This window comes from Acanthochromis polyacanthus, chromosome 15 (genome assembly GCF_021347895.1).
Source record: "Acanthochromis polyacanthus isolate Apoly-LR-REF ecotype Palm Island chromosome 15, KAUST_Apoly_ChrSc, whole genome shotgun sequence".
Lineage (NCBI taxonomy): Eukaryota > Metazoa > Chordata > Actinopteri > Pomacentridae > Acanthochromis > Acanthochromis polyacanthus.
Window position 1 is genome coordinate 15,122,412 of NC_067127.1, and position 24,872 is coordinate 15,147,283.

At 41.0% G+C, this 24,872-nt stretch overlaps 3 protein-coding genes across 4 annotated transcripts; 2 read left to right on the plus strand and 1 right to left on the minus strand.

Moving 5' to 3' along the window:
• Positions 1 to 10,366, minus strand: nolc1 (nucleolar and coiled-body phosphoprotein 1). The gene is made up of 14 exons (XM_022192361.2): positions 10,163 to 10,366; positions 9,800 to 9,855; positions 8,625 to 8,785; positions 8,397 to 8,503; positions 8,179 to 8,296; positions 7,948 to 8,075; positions 5,049 to 5,166; positions 4,201 to 4,338; positions 4,033 to 4,122; positions 3,687 to 3,941; positions 2,200 to 3,411; positions 1,921 to 2,048; positions 1,123 to 1,206; positions 1 to 1,031 (listed from the first exon to the last, which is right to left on the minus strand). The coding sequence occupies exons 1-14, from the start codon at positions 10,271 to 10,273 to the stop codon at positions 873 to 875; spliced, it is 2,865 nt and encodes a 954-aa protein (XP_022048053.2). The 5' UTR covers positions 10,274 to 10,366; the 3' UTR covers positions 1 to 872.
• A 405-nt stretch (positions 10,367 to 10,771) lies between these two features.
• Positions 10,772 to 13,249, plus strand: mrps6 (mitochondrial ribosomal protein S6). Its single transcript, XM_022192370.2, has 2 exons — positions 10,772 to 11,244; positions 13,126 to 13,249. The coding sequence occupies exon 1, from the start codon at positions 10,906 to 10,908 to the stop codon at positions 11,236 to 11,238; it is 333 nt and encodes a 110-aa protein (XP_022048062.1). The 5' UTR covers positions 10,772 to 10,905; the 3' UTR covers positions 11,239 to 11,244; positions 13,126 to 13,249.
• A 700-nt stretch (positions 13,250 to 13,949) lies between these two features.
• On the plus strand, positions 13,950 to 23,953 carry psap (prosaposin). 2 transcript variants are annotated; one of them, XM_022192367.2, is made up of 15 exons: positions 13,950 to 14,102; positions 17,558 to 17,691; positions 17,813 to 17,887; positions 18,007 to 18,132; positions 18,817 to 19,032; positions 19,586 to 19,729; positions 19,846 to 19,902; positions 20,291 to 20,296; positions 21,014 to 21,181; positions 21,309 to 21,401; positions 21,518 to 21,701; positions 22,043 to 22,206; positions 22,292 to 22,372; positions 22,457 to 22,564; positions 23,146 to 23,953. In XM_022192367.2, exons 1-15 carry the CDS (start codon positions 14,069 to 14,071, stop codon positions 23,179 to 23,181), a joined length of 1,626 nt encoding a protein of 541 aa, XP_022048059.1. In that variant the 5' UTR covers positions 13,950 to 14,068; the 3' UTR covers positions 23,182 to 23,953. The 2 variants fall into 2 exon arrangements, with proteins under 2 accessions (XP_022048059.1, XP_022048060.1); XM_022192368.2 differs by lacking the exon at positions 20,291 to 20,296.
• The last annotated feature ends 919 nt before the right edge of the window (positions 23,954 to 24,872 follow it).

The following is a 24,872-nucleotide window of genomic DNA, read 5'->3' on the forward strand; positions in this document are numbered from 1 at the left end:
TCAACATTTAAACTGTTAAGTATTTTATTTGCTAGAATAAAAAAAATGACAGTGGTACACAGAAATCAATACAGTAAAATCAAATCACTGAAACAAACATGGCTCTCAGTTATGTTTGTGAATAATAAAGTCAATACCACCGATGATGAGGGCACCCTAACATCAAAAGAAACAATGATTTAAAAGCAACATTCATTGAAAATAATACAGAAAAGGCTCCTTAGGTCCTAAACGTTGAAATGGAATAAACATAATAAATACACAGTACAAAACTCTGCTCTGTTTAACAGTGTTTTCTTGTAATGTTAAGAGAAAAGCCCAAACACCCTTATTACATTTAAATGTGGTCAAAGAAGAGTGGACAAAACGAATAAGCATCCATGTGATCCATTAAAAATCAATAGCGTCTTCTTTCACATAAAGAACCTGTTATGATGGATGGCTGTCAGTTATACATAGATAAACGAAAATTAATGTTACAAAATAATGACAGGACATCACATCATCATCTGAGAATTAAGTCAAAACGAGCAAAAGGGCCCATCACACACACTGGCTTTTTAGCATTAGCTGATGGCCTGCAGCCACCTAGTGGCTATAAGTAATAATGTCACATGGATGTCAATCACTACGGCCTGATGTGACAGCTGGGAACATATTTTACCAGCTGCTACAGCTCCGCTAAACTGTTTCTTCAGATCAGTCTTCATTGCAGACTAACAGCACGCTAAATGAAAGTGCCAGCTCAGCTCTATGGATCCATTCTTCTGTCTCAGAGACTGTTTACAGGAGGGTGGGGGCTGACAACTGATATTCTTGACCACACGGGTACGGTATAGTTCGAGTGGGAGGGACCAGACTGAGAAGGTCACTCAGTCACTGTCAAACTTGATCGAGTTGACTGTTGTGGAGATGGCTCCACCACGGTAGCTTCCTCTCTTCTTCTTCGTCTTTTCATGGCGGAATGATTTGCCTTTTGTGAACCTGAGCACGTCGTTAGCTTTCTGGCCCCAGTCCCCATTCGCTCCAAGCTGGAATAGCAAATACAAATAGAGAGAGTAAATTATAGGGTCAACCCGCCAACCCTGATGTGCGAACACTTCAAGTGGATGCTGGACTCACCTTGGCGTCAAAAGAGTTGTCTGCAAGACGGGGATCCACATCTACTTGTTCCTCAACTATTCTGCGAAAGGGTATGTTGGAAGACTAGAAGACAAAGTAATTTCAATCAAATTCTGACAATGAGCTCATCGAGCAGTCATCAATTGTGCTTGTTTTGACATTAAATCCAACACAAAGTTAGCCTAGCCGCGCTAGACAACCCACGGCAACGAATTTAATTCTCTGCCAGGGTGGTTCTAGTTATCCCCCATAAGGCTCGAGGTTGGATGCTCCTAAAACTGGCCGGACGAATCACCATGAAGTGTAGAGTCAGAAGGCGGGCGTAACTAAGTGACGACAGAGGCGCGACGATTCTGACAGAAACAACCGGCGCACAATAAACAGTTATCTTTCGACTCAGCTTTGGCCACAGCCCTTAAAGATTTGAAACTAAAATTCAACTTGAAAGATAAACAAAGGACGGCACTTAAGTGTTTCATTGAGAAGAAAGACATATTTGGACATATGCCGACGGGATATGGCAAATCCTTAATATACCAGTTGGCTCCAACTGATTGGGAAGCTAATGGGACTTAGCCACAATCCGGCACTCTCGGAATTACGTCAGCCTATTTGTTGCACTGATTGGTTGTATACCTACCCAATTGCTGCAGAGTGATTTGAAAGACAACCTTTTAGCCCGCCTCCCTCCCTGTGGAGCGGTCCTAGACCCTTGTGTCTTAAGAGCTGGGTCTAGCGCGGCTAGGCTAACACAAAGTGGCAACTTAAGATTAGGTTTTTGTCCCTTACAGGTCTTACCTTCTTACTGGCTTTTGGGAAAGTCTGTGGTGTCGTTGTTGCTTTCTTATTTTTTGGTGTCTTTACTTCCGTCTCTTCCTCTTCGCTTTCTGATGATTCTTCATCCTTTTTTCTCTTTCCATTGGTACCTGCAACAATCAGCAGCTATAACAACTGTGTACCACTAAATCTAACAACACTGAAAACAACAGAAACGGTAATTATATTAGTAATGGTTGTTATGTACAAATATGTTCCCTGTTAGAGAGCCACGCCATGTTTAGTATGGTTGAAACTTACTATTTGTTGTGGGGGTGGTGGGTGCAGTGGCTGCTTTGCGCGGTGCTTCCTCCTCATCTGATGAGCTGTCTGAGGAGCTGCTACTGCTCTCTTTAGGTTTAGCTGCTGGGGTTGTCTTGGCTGATGCAGGAGGTTTTGGAGTACTCTTACTGGCCTCTTCCTCCTCTTCAGAGCTGCTGTCGCTGGATGACGACTCTGCCGGCTTTGCTGCAACCTTTGCTGCTGCAGTGGTCTTCTTGGGGGTTGCTGCCTTGCCGTTGGCGACAGCAGGCTTAGCAGGGGCGGTCTCCGTCTCTGAATCAGAGCTATCTGAAGAGTCAGAGCTGCTCTCCTCAGCTTTCTTTGTTGAAGCTGCAGGAGCCTTTGTGGCGCTAGCAGCTGCAGGTTTCTTGGCTGCTGCAGGGGCTTGTTTCTTGACTGCAGGTTTGGTTGGTTCATCCTCAGAGTCTGAACTGTCACTGTCAGAGCTGCTTTCTGCTGCTGCACCTGAAGCAGGCTTTGAAGCAGGAGTAGCTGGTTTAGCTGCTGCTGCCGGCTTGGCTTTCACTGGTTCTTCCTCATCCTCAGAAGAGGACTCAGAGCTGCTCTCTGCTGCAGCAGGCTTAGTTGCAGGTTTTGCAGGCTTTGAGGCTGGGGTAGCTGCTTTAACCGCAGCAGGTTTAGCCTTGACAGGTTCTTCGTCTTCGGACGAGGAATCGGACTCTGAGCTGCTTTCAGCTGCAGCCGGCTTCGCTGCAGGAGTCGCAGGCTTTGAAGCTGGGGTAGCTGGTTTGCCTGCTGCTGGCTTGGGTTTGCCTGCTGCTGGCTTGGCTTTAACTGGCTCTTCTTCATCCTCAGAGGAGTCAGATTCCGAGCTGCTTTCTGCAGCAGCAGCAGCCTTAGCTGCAGGAGTAGCCGGCTTTGAGGCAGGTTTAGCTGCTGTTGCCTTGGCCTTAGCTGGCTCTTCATCTTCAGAGGAAGAATCAGAGTCTGAGCTGCTCTCTACTGCTGCAGGAGCTTTTACAACAGGGGTAGCAGGCTTTGAAGCTGGGGTAGTGGTTTTAGCTGCTGGCTTGGCTTTCACTGGTTCCTCCTCATCCTCGGACGAGTCGTCTGAATCAGAGCTGGTTTCTGCTGCCTTGGCTGGGGCTTTAGAAGCAGCAGCTGGTGGTGGAGCTGCAGTTTTAGTGGAAGGTTTTGCTGGAGCCTCGTCTTCAGAGCTACTGTCCGAGTCTGGGATCAAACACAAATACTGTTGTTACTGAAAGTTTTGCAGACAAGAAATTACTGCAACACAGCAATGGTGAGCGTAGACATAATATTTAGGTCGTAACTGACAGTTCCTGTGACAGGTGTTGAGTACTAGCCTTGATCCCACCACAACTTGGTAGAACAGCCAAGAACAGTTCCATAAATTAAAGGAATTGAAAGTTATTACAAGAAATCTATCAGTCTTACAGAAATGCTAAGCTCAAATGCTCAAAATCTAGAACCTAGGAGTCTCCTACCTGAGCTTGAGGACTCGTCCTTCTTAGCTGGGGTAGTCTTGGCAGGCGTGGGTTTAGCAGGCGTCACTTTTGCTGCAGGTTTCTTCACCTCTTCTTCTTCCTCTGAACTTGATGAGTCTTCATCTGAGTCTTCTTCTTTAGCAGCGGCAGCCTTAGCTGGAGCAGGTTTGACTGGGGCAGCCTTTGCTGGTGCAGCCTTAGCTGGGGTGACCTTGGCTGCAGGCTTCTTGGCCTCCTCTTCATCTGAGCTTGAATCTGCACAGAAATGGGTGAAAAGAAAATATTTTTTACACATTGAGCTTTGCTTTAGACTGAGAAGAAACTGACAGGTATTCCTGATCATTACCGGAGCTCTCAGAGCTGGACTCCTGCTTCTTTGCAGCGGGTTTAGACACAGCAGGTTTGGCATTAGTCACTTTTACAGGTGTAGGTTTGGCTGAAAGGATTACAACACAATTAGATGTGCCATTAAAAACACCAAGAGTTCAAAGTGTGAAAGGTGGGAAACTCTTACCAGCTGCTTTCTTCTTCTCATCCTCATCACTGCTCTCATCACTGCTGTCTGAAGAGTCGCTCTCCTTGGCCTTGCTGGCTGCTGGTGCAGCAGGAGCTTTCTGGATTGAAGCAGGAGGTGGAACTGCACTGTACGCTCCTAACAAGACAAGTAGCGGTTTAAGCATCGCTACAAATTACACGGCATCTCAAAGCAACTATACAGCATTTTAAGCTTGGGCTGGACCAGGTGATCAGCTGATCATAATTAACCAAGCCTGACGTATGTCAGTGGGGTTACTGCATTCGCTTCGGTATCTGGCTGGGTAAGTATGTATGTGGGTATGTCCGGTCAGATATCTCTGCAAGTGCTGAAGTCAGGATACTCAAACTTGGCACTGAATATCAGTCTAAGGTCCCCTGCTCAGGTGTGGAGTCACAGGTCAGTAGATCAAGTAGGAAGGGATATACGTAGGATGATCAAAATTGATACAGAGTATCATGCATGGGCATGGTTCTGCCCTCTACTGGGCTTGTCTAGTTTAGTCTGCAGTGAGGACATACATTATAGAGAGTCATGGCCAGGACATGAATGGATGGAAAAATAATGAGTAAAGAGTGTATATACTGCAATTAATGTATTCCAATAATTCAACATATTTTTCTTGTAGCTGTTAAACTTGAGTATATCAGTAACAGGTTATAAACAAATGAAAACTTTGTTGATGACTGATGAATGTTATCAAATGCAATGAAACATCCCCTGATATTCATTGGTATCTATAATGCCTCACAGTGCTCTAATACAGTGCAGTGTCTAGCAACCACTGAGCATACAATGGTCAGGAAAAAAAAAGTACAAAACCACACCTGCTTTGGGTTTTTTGCTGGGAGGAGCCTCGTCTTCAGATGAGGACTCTTCGCTGCTTGATTCAGCAGCAGGAGTTGGAGCTGCTGCCTTCTTTACAGGGGCAGGTTTGACTGGAGCCTAACAGAAAACCGTGAGTAAGCCATTAGTCAGGGTCTCTGCAGGTTTCAACAAGCCAAATTTAAGACTTTTTAAGACCTTTTTAAGACCATAATGAATACAACTTAAGACCCATTTCACATTGATACTGGCAAAAAAGTACAAAAGACTTGAAGGAAAACTGGAGGCCTGGAATTTATTCACAGCTCTTTCACACTCGAATACAAAACACTTAACCCAACAAAAAAAAAAACAGAAACCTCTCTGTTGTGAACCAAGATTTGATAAGAAGTCAGAGTCAAAAAATATTGGTAAACTCTACAGCCAACAGCCATTGTGTGTGTGTGTGCCTGTGTATGCACACAAGAACTATCTAAGCTCTTGTCTCGTGGCTGCAATCTCCTCCACAATATTCTTGAGCTCTGCTAATTTTTCCTTGTAGCTCCTCCTCAGAGCATTTGATTTTGTGATGAGCTGGGCCATCTGAGTGCCCACCTTGCCCTCCGCCTCGTCTGCAAGCCTGTCTGCATTTCTGGCCAGACTTTCAGAAATCTCTTGGACAGTTTTCCTTTTCTTTTTTAGTTCTTCCAGGTGATCCTCTAAAGCCTTTCTCTTCTTTCCCTGTTCATCAGACGCCTTCTTCCTTCTCTCTTGATCAAGGTAGACACGGTACTTGGACCTGGCTGATGCTGCAGAAGTCAAGAGCTCTTTCGTGATGGGAATCTTGGTCACCCTGCCATGTTGAGTGACATAATTGCACACAAGCCTGTGCGCAACAACAGTGTCCTCCTGCATGTTACACGTTTCAACTTCCTTGTTTATAAGAAAAACCTCTCTCCACTGTGGCCTGTCCATGGGACAAAATGAGCAGCTTCTGGCAAAAAGACCAAAGTTCAGGATAGGGCCTTCTAAGGAAACCACTAGGACTGGCCCGAATAGTGGTTTCTGGGCTCCGAATATTCGTTCCGCCCCATAATGTCCGACGGCGGAGACGGCCCGGGGGGGCCGCGGTGGCTGCTGCTTGTGGCGGAGACGGCTCGAATATTCGGATCCGTTCGTCTGGTCTCGGATCCAAATTTTGCCTTCGTTTTGTCTTCAGTTAAACTGAAGAATTCCCGAACAGCGGAGTATTTCAGCATCTTCTCTTGTGTTTATGCAACGAAGTGAAAGGTGACCGCTGAGCATGCACAGCAATGCCTGGTGGTGTTCGATAAATTGTGGCCGGGCAGTACAGGTAGCCTACATTTAGTTCCGCTCTATAGTTGCGTTATAGCGTCCTCAAAAATCGAAACATTTCAAAGCGAGACTGAAGTTTGTGCATGTTTTACATATAAGTAACATCAATAGATTTTTAAGACCTTTCAAAATCGTATTTAAGACCTTCTATAAGATTTTAGGAGAATTTTAGACATTTTAAGGCCTTAAATTCAAATTATTGGATTTAAGACTTTTTAAAACCCCGCGGATACCCTGTTAGTGTCTGATGTACATATTTACTAGGGATGAGAATTTCGACTAATTTCCGAACCAACTAGTCGCAAATAAAATTTGCGACTAGTTGGTTCGGAAAACTTGCAATTTAACCCTTTAAGCGCCAAAGTCGCAATATTGCGACAAGCAACATTGCTGAACATAAGCCATAGCTTCAAATATACTGTCTCGTGTGCCTCATGTACTGTACGCCAGGAGATGGCAGACATCTGGAACTTCAATCTGAGCATCAGTTGTGGGCGCGTTTTCATTCAAAGTTTTGGAGTTTACAGAGTTTGAAAACCGAGGAGACGAGACTCGCCGTGGAAGCGTATCAGAGCGCAAGACGGCACATTTTAGAGTGAGAAAACTCACCGTACCGAGAGATCTGGTCAACGCTGACGAAGTGCTTTGTGAAGTAATGGCTTACTCATATTCTGAAGAGGTATATTCACCCTCTGATGAAGATGTTCAGTCATCCACTGAGACAGAAAGTGCCGCTGCGTCTGTGCACCATGACAGTCCAAGCAGCACATACTGGAGCCGATGCTTTGCTTCGGGGTGGCAGGAGGGGACGTGGTGGGTGTAGCTGGAGTGGTCAAAACACCGCTAATGATGAGGGGGATAGTGGGGGTTGAAAAAAAATGCGGAAATAGCAGCAGACGCGGGAGAAAATGCACTGATAATAACGATGGAGGCTGCAGTGGCGTTCACGGCCCCGTCGTAAATGACGATGATGATGGCTGGGTTTGCTTGACAGATGAGGAAGAGTTTCACAAGTGGATCAGACATTTTGATAAGCCTGTTGGGTATCACTGAGAGAGCGATCAAAGGAACCAAAACTGATTTAATGAGCCATTCGTAGTTTAACCGTACCGGCCGTGTGTACTTAGACTTGCATGGCTTAATCTGTGAGACAAGCATATGCTACTGGCAGGATCAACCAGGTAGCCCAGACGGACAGGCGGTGTAGGTTTGGAGAAATGAACGTGTCATCTGGAGGTCGACCGCCCCCTGCTACGTGTGCGTGGGAGGGGAGGGGAGGAGGAGCAATTCTCTCCCTGGCTGCTCAGCCTGTTTACAAAGAAGCCGATGCAGAGGCGCGAAGAACAAGGTGCATGATGCTTAATGCAGCGTTTAACCGACTAGTAAAATACTAAACGTTTAATAAATGAGTAGGCGGTTAAACGATTAAACGACTAGTCGTGCACATCCCTAATATTTACTATCTACACTTGGCACTGGACTCCAATTGTGCTACATTATTCTAAACTGTGGAGTAAATACAATCAATAACATGCTAATATAAAAACTTTTGACTCCTTGGTATACCTTGGCTGATTTTTCATCTTCAGAATCTGAGGAGCTGTCTTCACTGCTGCTGCTCTCCTGCTTCTTCTGAGCTGCACCCTTGGCAGGAGCAGCTGCTTTGGGCGTAGTGGCTGCACCGGCTTTGGGTTCTATCATTCAGAATTAGACAAGGTTAGATGACAAGCACGTTTCCATTTCAAGTTTAATTTTAGTTTATAAGAATTGTATTATGACATATGGCTATGAACTCACTTGGTGCAGCAGCTTTGGCAGGCTGTTCATCCTCAGAGTCAGACTCTTCACTGCTAGAGCTGCTGTCCTTTTTCCTTGTGCTGCCTGCTGCAGTAGCAGGAGGTTGCTTCACAGGAGCCTACATACAGAAACTACATTTTAATAGTAGCTCAACAATCAAAGTCTTGCAGCAAGGACAAGGTCTGGCAAGAATATTTTATTTGGATGTTTTCTCTTACCTTTACAGCAGCCTTTGGAGGAGCCTTCTCCTCTTCAGAGTCACTTGAGTCTTCACTGCTGCTGGATGCAGCTTTAGCAGCTGCTGCTTTAGCAGGCACTGCTTTGGCTAAAATGTACATTATAAAGACATGTTCAGTGACGATGCTGTTCAAGGTTTCTGAATGACACATTATTGGCAGAATCCAAACAGCTTTATCAGTTCTCTGTGTCCAGTATGTTGGTATTACCTGCTGGAGCTGCCGTAGCTGGTTTTGCAGGAGCTTCTTCATCCTCACTGCTTGACTCTTCACTGCTGGAGCTTTCTGGACTGGTTTTTGCTTTCTTGGCTGATGGACCGTTGGTAGCTTCAGCATTAACAGTTGCTTTTCGTTTCTTGGCTTCAGGAGACCTATTGAGTCAATTGAATTTATTTAGTCCAATTATTACAAATTTGCCCCAAGAGGATTTAACAATCTAAAGACTATGCAACACCTTCTCCCAGCAGAAACCCTTTAAAAAGTAGAAGAAAACTTTCAGAAGAGTAACAGAATTTCCCTTTTAAAGGAAGGAGAGTCATGCAATATTATGTTGTGCATACAGAACAGACCAACATACATCTTTGGAAATAATTAATAGACCACTGTTTTCTGTTTTGCTGAGTCCGAGCCAGGTAGCGAGGGGTGTCTTGCAGTATCCTCCTTTGTTAAGCACCAAGCCATTTTTGTCATAAAAGTTTTCTTTACTTAGGCAGTGCTGAGTGATCATATAGCCTAGATTGTCTGTTGACTTTACATACAAACATACTTCATGACTTACGCATCAAATGAATGGTGAAAAAAGAAAATTAAGTCATGTAGTGTAAATTTGATAATATTTACAATCTTAATAGATTATTTAAAATATAATTTATTGTGTGTAACAAACTGTTCTAAGCCTTATTTCATGCCTTTTCAGAAGGTTCACTAGCAGTTTAATAAATACAGTAAAATTCAATCTAATTTTTTTTTTTTGCTGAAGCCTGCTGAATAGATTTGGTAAAGAAAACAGCAGGTGGTTTAAAGACCATTTCCAAAGCTTTAATAAAATTACAAGACATTAAAATGATAGGTGTAAAACATATAAAGAAGATCTAGAAAAACACAGGGACATAAAGAGAATCTGCCCTAAAACAAAAATCACTTGTCATTAGCAAAATAACACTGATTATATTGTGTAATATACAGATGACCTAAACTAAGACAATGTTGATGTAAACTAGTGACAAATTCTGGAGCTAATGGGAATACTGATTTATTATTATTATTGCTGTATAAATCTGTTCTTTAGAAAGACATGCACATCGACTCATTAAGCTAACTTGACTATGTTTCCCAAGTTATATTAATATGAATTTAAAAAACACAAGCAATGAATTACAACTCACTTCACCCAGAAGTTGTAGATGTTGACGAGGCTTTCTTCATTTTGATCCTGTGGATTCTAGAGAAACGTGAAATATTTTAACCACTTACTTTCAGCAATTTCAAAGTTTGTTCAGTGTAACCTTCAGTTGAAGTAACCTACAATAGAGAATTTATAAGACTCCAATTCACGGTTTAACGTACGTAAAACATGAATTAGTACAGGAACACGCAGCAGCTTTGCACAACGTGTGCTCATACACGTGCTAACTTCACCGGTACGGTCTCTGTACGTATTTACCACGCGTGTACTCTGTCTTAACTTCATGTCATGCCAGCTGCTAAGACGCAACACCTACAACTGACCTTCAGTGTAAGCTACTTACGACTTTAGTCTGCTTCAGGAACTGCTCAGCCGCCTTGGTGAACTTGTTTTCCAGCAGAAATGAATATACACATTTAAATAGATCACTCGGTACAGACTTCTGCGCCGCCATCTTCACCACGCTCCTTCTAGAAGGGAAGGAAGCGCCCGAAATCGTCACTTGTGAGCATGCGTACAGGCACTTAATGACAACGTAAACGCGCTCTTCAGAAATGAGATGGTTGACTCCGTTTATTTTTTTTTTCATTTTTATTTTTTTAAATGGCCTACTTTCTGAACCAATTTTACAAGTTCATTTATCGAGCGGCCAAATAATTACGTTAACAATGTAGTTCAACAGAGTATCCTCGTTTGAAACAAAACGTAGTTTGAAACATGTTTGGATCCGATGGAGTCAGAAAATTGTGGTTGAGTGAGACCTCTGTCGCTAGCTCATTTTCTGGGATTTTTGGTTTATCCAAAATGAACATGTTTTGGTATAATAATTAAATAAAATATTGTAGAAATCTAATTAGATCTTCAGGGGTTTAAAAATCATTTTGAATTCACCGTGCTTCTTCTTTTTAATATTTAATTAGCCGTATTGCTGTTAAGACAGGCGCATGCTTTATACGTCATCACTAAAGACCTTTCCTGCCCCTCGTGTCATAACATGGTCGTCTTTGAATTGAACACTGTGGCAACGACAGCAACTGACTGTTAGGTGAACTGAACCTGCGACTCTAGGATAACTTTACCGGAGCCATGCCTCGGTACGAACTCTCTCTGATCTTGAAGGCGATGCAGCGGCCAGAGACGGCGGCGACTCTGCGGCGGACAATAGAGACTCTGATGGAGCGAGGAGCCGTGGTGAGAGACCTGGAGAACCTGGGGGAGAGACTGCTGCCTTACAAGATAGACAAACACAATGCAAGGCACAGCCGAGGATCTTACTTTCTGGTCGATTTCTACGCTGCTCCCAGCATCCTGACCAGCTTTCTGGATCACCTGCACCGAGATGTGGACGTGGTGAGATCCACTATACTGAAGAAGGACGAGCGGGTCTCCAGCAACAACTGCTGTGGTCCCCAACAATGACTGAATGTAAGGGAGGTCTCAGGTGGACACAGCCAAGTGTCATCAGTACAAGCCATGTATTTGGTTTAAAATCAAGCCCACATTTTGGGTCTATGAGCAGGAATTATGTTTTCAGGTTCAAGCAGACAAATGTAACTGTTTCATGCATGGATTTTTGGGCTGCTGTTGTATTTGTCATTTATTCGTATGTTGAATCAGCAAGTTAAAAAAATCCTCTAAAAAAAATGGTTATCATAATAAAACACATCTATCACTGTTGAAGAAGTGATTCCCAATCTGAAAAAATAGATGATGTATAGTATAAAAGCAAAATCATCTAACACCTCATTACATTTATGAAACCAAGGTTTTGCAGTTTATGTACATTTCTGATAAAAGTGCAGCCAAATTTAAGAAGAAGCAGTGCAAGGAAAGGGCCTGAAGCAAATCCCCCTAAAACATTTTTCTATGAGAAGCTCTTCTTTTCCATAAAGTATGAGGCAATTTGGACAGCCATAGGCTTTTCAGTAACTGATAAATCAGTCAATTTAATGTAAAACTCTCTGAAACTCCTTAATGTCCATTTAAAAACCATATTTGAGCTGCTACAAGTGTCACCGGTGCTGTTCAAAAGAACAATGAAAATGGAATTTACCTTTGAGATAGTTCTGTGCTAGGACTAATCTCAATAGTGCATCAATATTAGTGTTGGTTTACAGCGATGGGAACCTTCCTGTAGTTCTCGAATATAATTAAAATTAAAACCATGCTCTTCCTCAAACTGATATGTTTTGTCAACCAGTATGAACTTCTGGGGTGTATACACTTCCACCTTTTGAAAGAAATGAGGCAACTGCTCATTTAATTGAGCTCTTAGGCATCACGGGGCAGGGCAGCAAAAGTACTTCCTTGTAGCTGATAAGGTGAATAGTTAACAAGTTTCAAGAAGAAACAAAAGCTGGCATAGTGATTAAAAAAGACACTGTAGATCCTGACACACTTGTATTGATTTTATGACTCAGACAGCGAAAACACAAATCAGGCCAAAGACATATTTCACCACAGTGTCACGGGTGAACTCATGATTAACGCCAGTATGTCTGAACATGTGCCAAATGCAGTGTACCGTTATGCCAGAGTACTATGTTGACCTGGCACGGTGTATTGTTTTATATTTGGCTTAGTGCAGATGTGTATCATATAGGAAATTAACATAAATACAAAAAAATATTCTTCTGTTAAAAATTCATACATTCATATTAATTCATATTTCAAAAGGAATCTACAGATTTTTTATTTATTTTTACTGAACAATGTTTTTGTGTTTTTATATTACAAAGAACAATGCAAAATGCCATTTAAGTCACATACTGTACAAAGTGGATCTTTTTCTTCAACATCAGAATCACATCAAATGTAAATATAATGACAAAATGCCACACTTTGGCAAGCAGAGATATTTACTTTTTGGCAGATTTTTTGCAATTTTGAACATAGCACTTTTCGTAAGTTGAGGCTTTTTCCAAATCTCGTCGGCCCTGTTTTTTTTTTTTAACAACCGTGCAACAAAACCTTAGTCATCATTTAAGCTAAAGTGGAATTATACGGAATATTCACATGTTTATGTTCTTTGTAAAATGTTTCTTGCACAGGTCATATCTTTATTACAATTCTTGAAGACACACCTTTAGTAGATCTGAATAAAAATGCTATCGATTAAAAGCTGATATTTGACTTTACACATTTCTGAAATACTGACATTTATCAGTTGTGCTCTAAAATATTGTCAGTGCAGCCTTTCGGGGACCTCATTAAAATGTGTCCTTAACCTTCTGTTTATGGAAATCATGCTGTGTTGACTGTACAGTACGTTAACCCTATGTAACATGTGTTCCCTTTGTTTTACAGGTTCCACTGCTCATATCCAGGAGATTTGCCGTGTGATGCTTCCCCTTTTGACCCTTTTTCAAAGCTGTCGGCCTGCATTTGGATGTAATGACATATGTTGTAATAAAATACTTTTCCTGTCCTATTTGCAGGCTAGTTTTTACATTGGACTCTGCATCATGTAGTCATGCGACGGCAATTTCACTTCCTGTTTTCATTCCAGTTTTAGACTTGTTCACAGCCCTCTGACAAAACTTGGTTAATAGCTTACTATTGAGCTGTGACTTACCGTATTTGCTAAACTTTTATGATATGTCCTCATGAGATCAAATTAAACAACCTTGCATGACTTTAATATTTGAGGTTACCACGTTGTTTTTCCTTTCTTATGCTTGACGAGCTTCATTAGTTGTCTAAATCCAGGCTTGAGATGACTCAACACAACAAAAATGCCATCAATAGGATTTGTATTGTGTAAGTTAACCTTTGATTAGTCAGGCTCAATCCCAGCATATTAGGGACGGGTTTAGTTTTTAGAAACTGCAATTTAATCTTAGCCTTTTTGATTTGTGTAGAAAGTACATTTTATATTAGAAATGATCAATTGTACAGCTTAGGGTTTAGAGGTGAAAAATAAAGCTGAATATAAATCATTTTACACATTTATTTCAGATATTACAAAACAATGTAGTTTTACTTTAACTCTCACCTGTTACCAGACCTGGTAATCATATGTGTTTGAATGATAAATCGGCTTTCAAATGTTCTGACTTTATCTCAATCTTTTATACTGAGTGATCACATCGGCCGAGGGAGCAGTCACATGTCTGAGCAGTCAGCTGACAGTGAGACATCATAAAGGCACAAACACGCCTCAGTCTGCATTGCAGTGCTCTCAGTTCTCCAGTCAGGCCGCTTCATCCGCCGACGAACCAAAACAGACGAGCCGCAAACCAGCGGAGTCATGCTGCTCCTAGCCCTGCTTTTCGTGTCCTCAGGTAACAACAACGTGCCGTGAAGTTTATAAATGCTGCTTTGTACATTAAAAGCGACATGATTCGGACAGTTGTCAGCCCACAAAGAATGCTGTTTGGTTGTGTAACTAAGTGCGTTTCAACATCAAGACGCGGAAACGTTTCAAGTAGCGTTAGCTTTTCTAAACAAGTTAATTTTTAGCAGCGAACGCCGCCGTATTTTAACTATTATTTTATATAAAACATAAACCAGGTTCTTGTGTTCATTCAATTATTTAGCTAAATATGTGATAAATGTGTAAATATTCAGCGTAAGGTGACACTTCGACCGTGTGCCTTTTGAGGTTTGAAGGCGTTATTGTTGGCCCACTAGCCTCGGTTTGTGATGGCTGTGCTAACGTTAGCCTGCTAGCTAGTGCAAGTTGGCTAATTTGGCTAACTCATTGCTACTCATAGATAAGCCCTTGTTATTCTATCTGTCCAGAAACAGCACCGTGGTCTAAGTTATCTGAACAGAGAGTTAGCCTACATGTTGGAGGTAATTTGTGTTGTGTTTTCATATCGGTATCAGTTGGCGTTTATACATTAGACATGTCTTTCCACCCTTCGGGCTTTGAGCAGGTTATGTACAGTACGGCTTGTTTTGTTGACCTCTGCTTTGGTTCTTGGAGGAACTGTAGATGTGACCTGCTAATCCAAAAGCTTTCATTTCAGCCTTTCACTTAAATGCTGGTGCTTTTGAAAGCTTTGTTTCGGTTTTTGTTCCGAAGTAGTTTTTTTTGTAATGATACCTGCATTTGTCTTCATGTTCACCTTTGATATTTCTAGCTCTACAGCCCTGTTTTATGGTTGTGTTTGAACAAAAATGGGTCACTGATATGACCAAGTTATCTCTGCACTGAAGTCATGCATAACTCAAACAACTAGACTGTTTATACCGTTACATATTGCTTACTTGGTCTTGTGACAGTTGGACTATAGATCTGGAATGAATGTTTTTTTTTTGTTAATTTACCTCTTATCAGGGGGAAAGCTATATTTTAGAGCACATACTTGCAATATCATTACCTTAAAATCATCACATTTATACTTTGTGTACTCAGTCCTTATCTTCAGTTCGACTTTTGGTCAAAAATGTTTGATACAATGCAAAACATTCTTTGCACATTGTTGAATGTTTTGCTACAGACATTCCTCAGTGGTCTTTGTCTAAAGTTTAGAGCTCAGTCTTATTGTTTACTGTGCGTTCTTGTAATCTTTGGCTACTAAGTTGAATGAATGTGTAGCTGCTATATTGAAACTGTTTAATCTTGTTAAGGTGACTTGCTGTTCTTGAACAAAGCAATGTGAATCCTCTTTAAAGTCTTTAATGCTTTTCTGTGTCATGTGATGTTGATCACTCGCATAATGATTAGATTTCTGTTTCCGAATCACAAACATAGGAAATGAATCAAATGTAGGTTTCCAGATGTGACCACCATTTTTGCTGACTTCTTGTAAAAGTGGATTTTTTTTTGTCTAATTGTTTTATTTTTGTGCTGTGAATGATTATATAGAGCCCCTAAAAATATACAACATGTAGTTTCTGCTGCTGTATATTCCCTTTTTAAGCTGTAAACGGGTTGAGTCAGCCATACAGCCATGTGCAGAGATGTCCTCATTGGAACAAACGCTCTACAAGAGATCAGCTTGTTATTTTGTCTGACTGCTCATGTGACTCAAGTGTAGGGTGGGAGTGCCCCGCCTGCTCTGTGGTGGGTGATTGAAAGTTTGTCTGTACAGCCTGGCCTGCATTGTCTATTCTTGACCACAGTCACTCAAAGTCCACTCACTGACCTCGGGTTGCTCTTGCATCCTGATTAGTTCATATCCTGAGTGGGTAACTTTGTTTGTTTTTTTTAGGTTTGCTTTTATTCACTCTAGGACAACATCTTCATCTTAACAGCATTTTATCACAAGTCCAAATGTAGTTTTTGTTCTTAAATGTGGACCATTTTTCTTAACCGTAATTTGATATCTTTATATGAAAAACAGGAAGTGCTGCTCCAGACAATTAGGTGCTTTCCCACATCTCTTTTTCACTTCAGTTTTAATGGTGAACTGAATATTTACTGCTTTTTGTGCATTGATCCGAAAGACCACCATTGATACTCACTTCTGTAATTGTGATTCATGTGTGAATAACAAGTTCCCCTATATGTCTGGGCGTTTTTGACCGGTTTTGACAAGCTCTTTTTTGTTGGTTGGCAGTGGGAAATCATGCCATATTTAGAGGTATATGATAATTCAGATTGACAATTTATTTTAATAGGATTTGATGTTTTTACCCGATAGGAATTATAACTTAGAACTTTTTTTTTTTTTAATACCTTTAGAGATTTTCAGTGTCAGAATTCAGTGTTTCATGTTGAACAGACTTTAACTCTGAGGTAATGAACCAAGGCTGTGAAAAAACACTTTTTTCGTCAACAAAGTCAATTAGACAAAAAATTCAGCTTTTTCAAGAAGTCAGCAAAAATAGTGACGAGCTCTAAAACTCAAATGATGGATTTAAAGTTCCTCCTAAACAGAGCTGTTTTTAACATTTAACCTGCTGAGCAGTATTATAGTCAAAAGCAACTCCTCAGTAACTTCCTCCTTTAATGCTTTAGAAAGTCAGCCTTGAAATTCCCTATCTGGTTATGCCGGTGTCACCAGGCAAGTTTAATCAAAGATTTGTTGGACCCAAACTACAGTACTTTTAGGTGAACTAGCTTTACCAGAAAATCAAGATTGGAAAATGTTACTTCCTCTGAGTGTTATAACTCCAGCCGACATGAACATGTCTGTATGTTTTTAGGTTTTAGATTTTGAAGGTGGGTCCCCACGAAAGGACTTTAAACTGTTTCAAGGAAGGCTCAGTAAATGAAAATGGAAAAAAAACACATTAGGTATCAAATGGAAGGTACACTGAGTAGCCCAAAATATGTTATTTGATTAAAGAGAGAGTTCAGAGACCTGATAGTTTTAAGGATTTTTTGCTTTGTTGTAGTATTTAACCAAAATGCCTTAGAACAGACCTTTTTATGTATTTTGTGTAGCTATTAGTTATATCAAAAATCAATATTAGGATGTTTTGGTCAAGTTGCTGAGTGCCTATGAAGATCAAATAACATAGTCATGGTTCCATAAGCTTCCAGACATTGAGCATAAGTAAACTACTACAGGATGAGGGAGTGCCTTTTTCACATCATTTCAGACTTTGAAAAACCCTGTTCAAGATGGATTGAGAGCATGTTAATCTCTAAATATTGCCATAGTTCCCCTTAAATGAAAAAAAACAAACAAAAAAACAGAATATGTAATATCTGCATATGTCTTATTTTCCACGCAAGCAGTAGTAGCATATTCAGAAAACTATTATTGCCATTTCATTGCTATCTGAACTGTTTGTAAAGCTTTCTTAAAGGTATGAACTTTGACTTTTGTCTTCTTTGCAGCTGTCGCAACTCCTCTGCTCGGCACTGAGCAGTGTGCTCGTGGCCCCCCCTACTGGTGTCAGAATGTAAAGACAGCATCCCTGTGTGGAGCTGTGACTCACTGTCAGCAAAATGTGTGGAACAAGCCTCAGATGGTGAGAAACTATTTTTTTTTGTCTGCAAAAGTGACAAGTGCTTTTCATATACTTTTCTCATTTGTATTTTACAGTACTCTAAAAATACTTTTCTTTCACATGCCTTTTTTTCTGGCTTCAGAAAACAGTGCCATGTGAATTGTGTAAAGAGATACTGATCGTGGTTGAGCAAGCACTGAAAGACAATGCAACTGAGGTAAGACGGAAAAAAATCTATGTTGAGCTCATGTTTGATAACCAAATAAGTAAATTGCAAATAGATCAACATTTAAAAACAATGCTGGAAGACTGATATCTGCATTTTTATTATCACAGGCTGAGGTTCTTGGGTACCTGGAGAAGGCCTGCCAGTTACTTCCTGATCAAGGTTTAACTGCAGAGTGCAAGGAGATGGTTGATAACTACTTCCCCATCATCATGGGAATCATCAAAGGAGAGTTGGTGAGCATCGTCAGCTAAACCTGTGCAAGTCTTGGATGGTATTCAGTTTAAATATAGAAGGGAAACCTGTGGTGGATGTCCAGGGTTGTAACGATTGTCCAAAACCACTTTAAGTTTGGGCTGCTACAAGTTAACCTTTCAACTGCAGTGTTTGCATTTAAAAACATATCTGATGTCTCAAATATGCTGTAAATGGTTTGCAAAAGATCTTACTAAAGCGAGTTGTAGTTGAGTTTATCAAAGACTGTTAAGTAAATGGCCCATCTGCCCTTTGCTGGTGTTTTTTTTTTGTTTTTTTTTTTCTTTAAAGGAAACAGAAGTGGCTGTGTGAGCAAAGTGCAGCCAGCTGAATAAGGGCTATTGATGAGGAAGTGAGCATAGGTCTAAATGGGAACAGAGCAGTCATTGTGTAATACTGAAACTTATGACTAGGATCATTTGGTGTAGTTGTCTTTGTCTTAACTCTCACCTGCTACAGCAACTTTGGGGACCAAACAAGACAAATCTTTCTTCACAGTGGTTTTTCTAATTGAGTTATTTCTTAACTCAGTTTGATTGTGCAGGTAATACAGGCTTCAAAACTAGGTTATTTTATGTTATTTACTTCTGATATGTGTAGGATGCTTTTCAAAGTAAGGCAATGAATAAAGGGATTTTAAAAATTGGCAATTTGTGTGTTTTTAGGAGGATCCTTCTGTGGTATGCGGCGCTATCGGACTTTGCCAGTCTCAGCAGGCAGCCTTGGCTAAGGTTCACACCCAGGAGCAGCTCATGTCCAATGAAATACCTCTGGTTGACCTTTCCCAACAAGTGTCACCCTTCCTCCTCAATGTGCCTCAGCTCCTTTACCCTCAGGAGGGCGTGGAAGAGGAGGCTCCCAAGCAAGACGCTCAAAAGCAGGTATACTGTTTAACCCCTTTCTGCACCCACATAAACTGCATTGTGGTTAGTTCATGGTTTTGGATCTGCTAAACGATGCAGACTTTGAGCAGAGACAGTGGAAGTGCATGCCCGTCCATTTATACTACAAATTTAGGGCTTGCGTTTGTCTAGCGTGTGTCAAATTGCCCCTCGCATGAAGCACAGAAAAGGGGGGCACACTAGCGTTTAACCGACTAGTAAAATACTAACCGTTTAATAAATGAGTCGACAATTAACCGATTAAACGACTCGTCCGCACATCCCTAGTGTAAACATGTATAAATCATAACTACTTCAAGTGCAGCTCTTTAAATGATGAATGATAAAAATGTGGACAACCGCAAATTTTTCTGGACAGCTTCTCCTTGAAAGAGTAATATATTTTGTTTTTAACATGGTTGTCTACACAGGCACTTGTGGACTTGGGCAGATGACAAAAATAAATTGAACATATATTATTTGGTCTTTGTTCTCCACCTGGTGTTAAGTACTGTCTTCCTTCGGCCATTACTCTTACCTTTCCTCCCCGTAGGAAAGTGATGTGGTGTGCCAGGATTGCATCAAGTTCCTGACTGATGCTCAAGCAGAAGCCAAGGCTAACTCCTCATTTATTAACTCGCTTATTGCAAATATTGAGAACCAGTGTGACCTGTTGGGGCCAAGCTTGGCTGATATGGTGAGTGTCCTATAAGTATTGTAAGAAATTCCATCAAATGCACATTTTCTTTGTCAATAAAAAGACAATTCCACCATTAAAACAGTGTACATGAACTTTGTTATACCTTTTTGCAGTGCAAGCAGTACGTTGGCGAGTATGCTGAACCTCTTATTCTGCAGTTCATGTCCATGGTGAGTCCTTCGGCCCTCACCCATTAAATCCTTTACTGATTTAAACAAAGTTAAGAAACCGTTTTTTAAGTTTAAGCCACATTGTGACTTGGCTGGTCATTCTATTCTAATACTCGATGACAAGCTTTATGATCTAGTCATTGAAACTTCTGGTCCTCTGTTAATTTTTATGTGCTGGTGGTGCTAAATCCATATTCAATCTTACAACACCACCTAGCCTGCTGACTTAGGTTTTTTCCCAGCTTTAAATCACTTACCTCCTGTTTTAATTTTTTCCTCCTGATTTTTTTTTTTCTCGCCTGTGTTCCTACTTTGTTTTTCACCTCTCCATCATTCATTCCATTTCTCTGTTTTATTCCTGCTCTGGGTTTTGTATGCTGCTCCTCAGGAACAGGTAGGTCACTCTGTGTTCAGCCTGTAGCCTTTTAACCCTTAGATCTCGCTTTATGTGCTGTCCACTTGTAGCGCTACACACTGACACTGTGCATGTGAATGTGACATGATTATGAGCGAGACTATTCTACCTGAACGCTGCTTGTTTGGTTAATGACTTGACTTTTAAATAACTGTTGTAACACTGCGGAAATGGCCACATTACGATTTTCTTTTGTTGCTTCACATCAAAAGAGCATGCAGTCACTTATGGTATGCTTGGATTTTGTGACGTGTGCTTGAATCAATTCAGTTTCATTTATATAATGCCTCATAAGTTGTCTCAGGGTATTATAAGGGCAAGAACCTAACAATATTATTGAAACCCAACAATTTATTTTACATAAGTCAGCTAAGAGATGCACTAGTTTTTAGTGACACTGAACTGGCTGTAGTTTGATTAACACTGGTTGATGTTGGATGCCTCCTGTCAGCAGTACAGGAGTCTACATTTTTATCACTGTGTGTGTGTTTGGTACTGGTGGAAATCTGCACTAGGTGTTTTTTTTGTTGTTGTTTTTTTTGGTAGTATACAAAGTTCTGCATATTGCATGGGTGGCAATGTTATGAAATGGTATGCAGGTGATACACATTTTATGCTAACAGCATGCAATGTGGCATTTTTTTTTTTTTTTTTTCCAAAAATTTGTGTCTTAAAGTATATATCTTCTGTCTTCAGGATCCTAAGGATTTGTGTGCCCATGCTGGCTTTTGTAACGCTATGAAGAAGTCCATTCCCATGCTGAAGCTTGTGGCTGCCAAGACTGTGCCTGCTGCCAAAGTTTTACCTGCTGCCAAGCTTTTCCCTGCCACCAAGATGGACTCTGCTAATGAAAAGTCTACTAAGGTAAGCCATGGATTTTTATTCACTGAACTGAAAAATTGCTAAGAGGTTGTTTTTTTGTTTTTTTTGTAAATTCAGTTCTATAGCAATGTTTTACATACTCATAAGAGTGTGTCGGTTTGTGTTCCAGCCCATGGTTCGTGTTCGTGATTCCCCAGCATGTGCCATCTGTGAGTTTGTGATGAAGCAGCTTGAGAGTATGCTGGAGGATCAAGCAACAGAGGTGGGATGTGTTCCACTATACCTGTACGACCATAGAATTAATTTACAAAACTGTTTCTCTAACAGTGTTTGTGCAGTTAGTTCTGGTGTGAGGCTGACCTGTCTGTCTTGTATCAGGAGGAGGTTATTCAAGCAGTGGAGAAGGTGTGCACACTTCTGCCCTCCACGCTGACTGCCCAGTGCAAGGACCTGATTGAGACCTATGGCCAGGCCATCATTGAGCTGCTGGTGCAGCAGGCCGACCCCAAGACTGTCTGCACGGTGCTGGCACTGTGCAATGATGCCAGCCGTAAATTTGTGGGTAAGTTCTACTGACACCACTCCCTACACTTTGGACTACCCTGTCACACGGGAACCTATTGTGAATATTGGTAGTAAAATTACAGTCCATAAATGTAGATTTTAGTCTACACAACACAAATGTGCTAGGCTATTTTTTTCTGTAACAGATATTATCCTACATGAGGAACTCTAATGCCAGACTGCAGCATAATTTCCCACATTTGAACTGCAATCAGAGCTGTTATGCTATGCTATCTGCTCAGAAAATATTCTGTTAGGGCAAAGTTAAGTGAGGGATTTACATCCAAAGCAAAATGCATATTTGTATATATGGGCAATAACACTGCCAATTCTCTACAGCTGCCCTTGACCAGCCTCGCTTCAAGGCTGGAGGCTACTGTGACGTGTGTAAAATGGCAGTTAATTACATCGATGGCATTCTGGAGAAGAATGCTACTCAGGCTGAGATTGAGGAGGCAGTGAGGAAAGTATGCAGCTTCCTGCCTTCCTCTTACCGGACCGAGGTGAGGAGCTGTATTTTGTTACTTTGTGTAACCTTGTCTATCCTCATGCGACAGCTTAGCATCACCCCTGTGTGTTTGTCAACAGTGTGACCAGTTGGTTGAACAGTATGAGCCGGTTCTTGTCCAGCTGCTGCTCCAGATGCTCGACCCAGACTTTGTGTGCATGGTAAGGAGTAAATTATTTATTACCAAATATTAAACAATAATAGTAAGTAGTAGTGTCTGAGCTGGATTCCTTTGTGTGCTGCAGAAAGTGGGAGCCTGTCCTGAAGCTGTGCGCAGGCTGCTGGGAACAGAACAGTGCAGCTGGGGACCTGCATTCTGGTGCAAGAACATGGAGACAGCAACTCAGTGCAATGTGAGTACAGTAAAATTCTTCAAAAAGTTTTGGTAATATGAGTTAGCTTTAACTCTGACTCTTTAGTGACTTGACAGTAAACATCTGTGACAAAGGTTCCATCCATGCTAATACATTTTAATTTTAAAATGCGTAACTTTTGCATTTATGACTAGAATCCACACTACTACAACATCTTACAACCCCTAGTACAGAGACCCCCTTTTAATTTGAAATCTTTGGGGTTGCGTTTCAGTCTGGAACTCTATGGTCTTACTTTTCATCATTGCCATTCTTCTGTAGTATTTTCCACAACTAGCAACCAACCCCCTGCTTCACCGACACTAAAATTCCCGGTGTATGTGAATGGTTGTGATATTCCTTTTCAGGCGTGTTAGTATGCTTAGAGATTGATTTCAAAGCGAACGTGATACTGTATGCTTGTTCAGATGGGTGTTTTAAAGTGAAAATGCATTAGCGTGGATGTGGTTTAATGCCGCTGTATTGCATATCACAACTGATGCTTCCAAGTGATTGTGTAAACTCCTTTCACTCAGCGGTCCTTCCAGAAGCCTGTCTAACCAGTTGTTTGTGTCTTTCAGGCTGTGGCTCACTGCAAACGCCATGTGTGGGTATAGAGGAAGACGAGCGCACACTGACCTGGAGGGAATTAAAAGAAAATTACTGTAGTGCTGCTTTCCACTTCTAATTTTTGTCTTGTTTGCTCTTTAACAGACATACACAACTGCAATTTATGTTTAAATTAACTTTGATATTTTGAATGATGCCATGGTGGAAAGGGATTGGACCTTTGTTTTTTCCGGTGGGGTGGGGAGTGTGTGTTAGTGTTGGCAGGGGAGGAATGATTACATGTATATTGGCCTGCATTTCAGCCTGTTACTGCTTGACAGAGCAGAAGTCACAAAGCTGCATTATTGGGCTTTGCAGATTTGCATCATAAGAGCTGTACTTACCTGTGTCGCTTGCTGGTTTGATGTAAGTATGAACGCAAATTTTAGTTTCACAGTTTGAATAACGTAGACTAAGCATCAGATTTTTGTTATTCCAATGATTCTTCAACCTCCTCCCCAGCTACATTTTCATCTTCACCCTGAAGGCCTGATTGCAGATTTAGTGTATTAAAGACTGGCATTACTTTTAGCAGAATGTCTGATCCTTGAACAGATTTATATTTTGTAGACAGACTTGTTGATGTTGTTTTTATGAGCTGATATGGAGGTAACTAGTTGGACTGTACCTCCCATTGTTTGCACTCTTCCTACTGTTTGTAAATTAGTGTGTTTTTAACACACAAAGCTTCTCAAATTCAAATTCTGCTTCAAAGCCTGGGCCAACTGTCAGTTGATCTGTAAACTTTTTAACAAATAAAGTGACCCCAATCCACTCCAATTCTGTTTGTTTGTATGTTTGCATTTCCATCACAGGCTACAGTACATCATATCTTCAAAGAGGCACTTAGTTTAATTGATTTCACAATGTAAAAGCTAAAAGGCAGAGGATGCTCAGAAAGCAGATGTAAAATTGAACATTTTAAAGTGGCTTGAAGTAATGTAAATGATTCATTTGCAGTTTATCAAGGCTGTTTGAAACTGTTCAAGTGTTCAGAAGACACGGAAATCGGCAACATTTCAACAATAACAAAACTGAGTTAACATTTAACACTATGTACCACAACATATCCCAAACTGTCCTACCTAAAATCAAGAAGGCTTGTACAGCGGGTCTGTTTTACCATACAGACTTACGTTTAGACAATTAAGGAGCAACTTGAATAAATGAATGAGGCATCAACAGCTGCAGGTGCTTCCACACTAGTGCTCTGCGTGGTACAAATAACCAATTAACATCCAATCATACTCTGTTGCATTTATAAATCTAATTTCGCGTGTGATTTCAAGACCGGGTTCACTGCTGTGACACAGATGGCAGGAGCTTCAGTCACAAAGACTGCGCAACTGACCAGCATGTCAATAAGAACAGTGATTAAAGTGACATCTGCATTTAGATCTACGGGGGAAAACAGTAAACGGGGTCAGAAATTATCATTGACTGCGCACGTTTAATGACCATGATGCTTATACATTGGTGTGATGGTTTAGTAGTGTGGCCGTAAGTGACTTATTTTGGCCCAATGGGAGCACCTACCGCCACCCAACATGCACCCATGTAGTCTTAATCTTGATATAATTGTGATTATATTTGTAATTTATTAAGACTGCTACACACAGCTAAATAAGACTACTTTTACTGGACGTGGACTTTTCAATCATTGTAGCTGTGAAAATAAAAACTTCACCACAAATTATGT